Source organism: Lipotes vexillifer, unplaced genomic scaffold (genome assembly GCF_000442215.2).
Source record: "Lipotes vexillifer unplaced genomic scaffold, Lipotes_vexillifer_v1.1 scaffold1691, whole genome shotgun sequence".
Taxonomy (NCBI): Eukaryota; Metazoa; Chordata; class Mammalia; order Artiodactyla; family Lipotidae; genus Lipotes; species Lipotes vexillifer.
The window spans coordinates 410,756-415,313 of NW_006789046.1; the positions used below are offsets into that span (position 1 = coordinate 410,756).

Here is a 4,558-nt window from a genome sequence, read left to right on the forward strand (position 1 = left end):
TGGTCAACAGCATCCTCTTCCTGCTCAGCGACCGCAGCGCCTCCACCAGCGGCTCGGGAATCTTTGTGGATACCGGGTACCTGGCCTCCTAGGAGTGCGGTGCTCTGGCCGGCCAGAAGGATGGTGCTCGGCTCCGCCCGGCCCCGCTTCCACGCCCCACCGCCCCGCCCCCAGACCGCCAAGGCCACCAGCCCACCACGCCCCTGGCCCCATCTACGCCCACGCCCCGACCCTCCCCGCATCTCCCACGGCCCGTCCTACTGCCCCCGCCCCGCAGCTTGGCCCCACCTCCACGCCACGCCGCGGCTCCGCCCCACCAGCCCATCCCGCATCCACACCCACGTGCCAGGAGACCCCGCCCCTGTCGTCCCCACCCACTGTGTCCTCAGCTGTGCTGGAGTGGATTTGCCTAATTAAATGGAGGCCTTTCTCCTGCAGCTAGCCGTGCCCGGGCTCTGGCTGGGCATGCCGTGAGGCTGGGGAGGGGAGGATCAGGGACTGGGGGGCACCGGTTAACCTTCGAAGAAGTAAAGAGAGGGCAGATCCGAAGCCCGCCGGATTCCACCGCTGACCCTGCCCTTGAGCTGAAGGGCCGAGATTCCTTGCAAGAAGATTCCTCGTGTCCACGCCCTTACCGCAACACCCAACCTTCTCTGGGCGGAGGGCAGAGGGCAGCGTGCAGCCACCTTTCCTTCCCTGAGGCTCTGGCTCCACCCTTCAGCCCAGCATGCCCCCCCCCCGCCCCCACTACCGCCGGCCGGAGAGGGTAGAGGGTCTGAGGAGCTGCGGGGAGATGCTCTGGACCATAGGCTATCCCTAGGGAAGATGGGACTGAGCGCTCAGCGCCCGGCGTGAGGGGCGGGGTGCTGGACCATTATAGCTTATCCAACCCTGAGCAACCAGCTCCGCCTTGGGGCACACCTTCCCCCACAAGACCACCCATGAGAGGGCAGCCCCAGCTGGGGAAGGGTCCACAGCTGCTGCTCTACCTACTGTCCCTGGCCTGACTCCAGACAAATCAGCCCTGCAGCTGGGGCAGCTAGAGGGTTTTTGCAGGCCCTGCTGGGATTCAGCTGTGCCTACCTGAGTCAGGTTCCTCATAACCCATGCCTTCTGAGTGTGGGTGTGATGAGGCCTGAGGTGGTCAGTCAGCTGGACTGGTGCAGTGTCCAACTCTGGGCAAGGGGGCAAGGCATGAGGGGCTGGGGTGGGGCCCTCCAGGCAATGGTACCACTGGGCTGAGAGAGCAAAGGGCACGTTGCAGGGATGGGGAGTGCTGAGGGCACTTCTAGCCAGCCTCAGGGCCTCCCAGAGCAAGGTTTGTGCCAAAGCAGGCTTGGCTCAGTCCAGCTGGTCCACTGAGGATCACGGGGCAAGTGAAAGGATTTGAACACCATTCTGGGGGCCAGGTAAAGACAGTGAAGGGACCTAAGCAGATGTCCCTTTCAGGAAGGACAGGCTGGGGGCTGTTCCCCCCCTCCCCTTGGCTTCTGGCAGGCGGACGGCAGGGTCCAAGGTTAGCAGCAGAAGGCAGGGTTTGCCCAGTGCCTAGAGGGTGTCGGCTGCACCACAGCGCCAGATCTGGTAGGGAGGACTCACTTGGCTATCCTCCAGGGGCTTCTCAAACCTGTGCCTCCTGCTGTCCCCAGCCACCGTCTCCTCCAGACTGTCCACCTCTCTGGGCCCAAAGCCACAGTGACCCAGAGGCCCTGCAATCACCACTTCCTTACTCCTGTCCACAGAAGGTCCTCAAGGGCAGTGTTTCTAGACTTTCCCACCATGACCCACAGAACAAAGTAGCTTTTACAGGAGGAGCCAATGCACACATGGACAGGTGAGCACACATATATCTCTGACCCTAAAGCTGCAGGAAGCAATGCTTGCCCTTGCTGGCCACTGGGTACCTCATGACCCTAAGCCTATCCCTTCCCATCCTATCCAAGTTTTTAAAGTCCTGATGGCCTTCTGTGGGTTGGTCGGGTGGGTCAGCGTTTCAACTCCCTTTGAGGCTAAAGCACACATTTGCTGGCCTTGGCCTCTTCTTCAGGCTTATTGGGTTGTCCAAACCCTTTCCCTCTAAGCACAAGTGAGCCTGCGTGAGCTACTCCCAGGTCTGGGGGAGGGGAGCATGTGATCCTTTTTGCCAAACTTTTCTTCTCAGAAACAAAAGAAAAAAATATTGGGCTTCCCTGGTGGCGCAGTGGTTGAGAGTCCGCCTGCCGATACAGGGGACACAGGTTCGTGCCCCGGTCCAGGAGGATCCTGCGTGCCGCGGAGTGGCTGGGCCCATGAGCCATGGCTGCTGAGCCTGCATGTCCGGAGCCTGTGCTCTGCAATGGGAGGGGCCGCAACAGTGAGAGGCCTGCGTACAGCAAAAAAAATGTTAGCCCTGACTGAGATCTCCTTCACGTACAGCTACGTATAATTACGTATTAATTACCACGTATTAATTTCACGTATTAATGACCACATCTGTTTTTTTGTAATAATCATCTTGGCAGGGGAAATATGCTAGCGGGGCCCCCTAAACCTATTTCACTCCGGGTCGAAGGGTCACAACAGGGCAGTTTGAAAAACCCCGCCCAAGAGTCCAGCGGGGACCCAGCCTGCCCCGCCCCGGCCTCGCCCATTCCTTTCGGCCAATCGCCCCCGCGGGGAAGCCGCTATTTGAATATTCCCTCCCTCCCCAGGACACCGCCCTGCAATTGGCCCGCCGCGTCCCGCCCCGCCCCGCGCCCTCCCGGACAATCGCGCGCAGCTGGACCCAGGCACGCAGTTGGGCCTCAGCAGTGCGCAGTGCATAGGGCCGGTCAGATCCTCATGGAGCCGAACCTAGCGGGGCGCCGGGCGCTCGTCACTGGGGCGGGCAAAGGTGGGCCCGGGGCGGCGGCCAAAGGTGGGCCTGGGAGGGGGTGGCCGGGGAAGGGCGCCCGCACTGAGCCGCGCTCCTCGCAGGCATCGGGCGCAGCACTGTTCAGGCGCTGCACGCGGCGGGTGCACAAGTGGTGGCTGTGAGCCGGACCCAGGCCGACCTGGACAGCCTGGTCCGCGAGGTAAGCGTCGCCTTGTCCCAGCCCAGCGGGCGGCGGGCGAGGCTGAGGGCGGGCCGGGACACACGGCCGCCGGGCGCTAGGGTTCTCCAAGGACTCTTGTACAGCCTCCCCCACGCCGGGCGCACGGCCTCTGTTGGGGGCCGACGGGTCGGGAGAACGACGACTACCCCTGGGCTTAGGAGCAGGCAGAAATGGCTGCCTTGCAGGTCCGGGGCAAGACGCGTTAGGGCGCTGGGAGGAAATAGACTGGCCGGAGGCGGGGCCAGGCTCCCGTTCCCGAAGCCCCGAGTTGCCCAGTGGCCTAGAGGCCGAGTTAACTACCCTCCCCCTGCAGCAGCCTGGGATTCTGAGCCCCAAGAAGGTGACTGGCTCCTCTGGGACCCCTAACCCCTCCCCCTGTCGAACTGAAAGGCCATGCAAACCCAGCCCTTCTCCCTCGCATGCCAGAGGCCCAGCTGTACCCTTTCTTGGGCATGGATCCTCTGGTAGATGTGCCGCCTTACCACCTAATACAGTGCCCTGGGGTAGAGCCTGTATGTGTGGACCTGGGTGACTGGGAGGCCACGGAGCGAGCGCTGGGCGGCGTGGGCCCTGTGGACCTGCTGGTGAACAATGCTGCCGTGGCGCTGCTGCAGCCCTTCCTGGAGGTCACCAAGGAGGCGTGTGACACGTGAGCCAGGGTGGGGTGGAGGAACTCCTGGTGGGAAGGGCTGTCTCCTGCTGTAGCAGTCCCAGTCCCTGACCACGGTCTATCCATCTGCTTCCAGGTCTTTCGACGTGAACCTTCGGGCTGTCATCCAGGTGTCCCAGGTGAGCTGCCTTCAGGGCAGGAGTGGGAACGGGGGGGTGACACCAGTTCTGCCTCATGCTTCCTCTGCAATTCCAGATCGTGGCCCGAGGCTTAATAGCTCGGGGAGCCCCGGGGTCCATCGTGAATGTCTCTAGCCAGGCCTCCCAGCGCGCACTGACTAACCACAGCGTCTACTGTGAGCAAGTCCCGGCTGTGCCCTGCCCCCCCACCCCACCCCAGCCTGAGCAGCCAGCTCAGGCTCCACACAGGCTGTCTCTCCTCACAGGCTCCACCAAGGGTGCCTTGGACATGCTGACCAAGGTAATGGCTCTGGAGCTTGGGCCACACCAGGTGAGCCCCACTGGGATGCCTTCCCATCACCCAGCCCACGTGCCCAGAGAGCCTCAGCCCACCCAGCTGACCCCCTTCTTGTTCCAGTACAGATCCGTGTGAATGCACTCAACCCCACAGTGGTGATGACACCCATGGGCCAGGCCAACTGGAGCGACCCCCAGAAGGCCAAGACCATGCTGGATCGCATCCCGCTTGGCAAGTTTGCCGGTGAGTCAGGTGGGAGCCCAGCTGGGAGTTGCATCAGTGGCTTGCTCAGGTGAGGGGTGGGAGGGAAAGATGAAGGGCAGCACCTTTCAACCACGTCCTGAACCCCACCCTGCCCACAGAGGTGGAGAACGTGGTAGACACCATCCTCTTCCTG

General features: G+C 62.6%; 2 protein-coding genes across 2 annotated transcripts in view; both read left to right on the top strand.

Annotated features, from left to right (window-relative positions):
• LOC103078961 (carbonyl reductase [NADPH] 2-like) overlaps positions 1–92 on the top strand; it is a 2,002-nt gene extending 1,910 nt beyond the window's left edge. The window contains 1 exon segment of the mRNA XM_007462302.1: positions 1–92. This exon segment is cut by the window's left edge and continues 14 nt beyond it. Coding sequence (XP_007462364.1) covers positions 1–92 — 92 coding nt within the window.
• Positions 93–2,820: 2,728 nt separating this feature from the next.
• Positions 2,821–4,558, top strand: part of LOC103079231 (L-xylulose reductase) — a 1,829-nt gene continuing 91 nt past the window's right edge. The window contains 8 exon segments of the mRNA XM_007472098.1: positions 2,821–2,872; positions 2,956–3,053; positions 3,569–3,723; positions 3,821–3,863; positions 3,940–4,039; positions 4,130–4,194; positions 4,287–4,404; positions 4,524–4,558. Of these exon segments, the coding sequence (XP_007472160.1) occupies positions 2,821–2,872; positions 2,956–3,053; positions 3,569–3,723; positions 3,821–3,863; positions 3,940–4,039; positions 4,130–4,194; positions 4,287–4,404; positions 4,524–4,558 (666 nt within the window).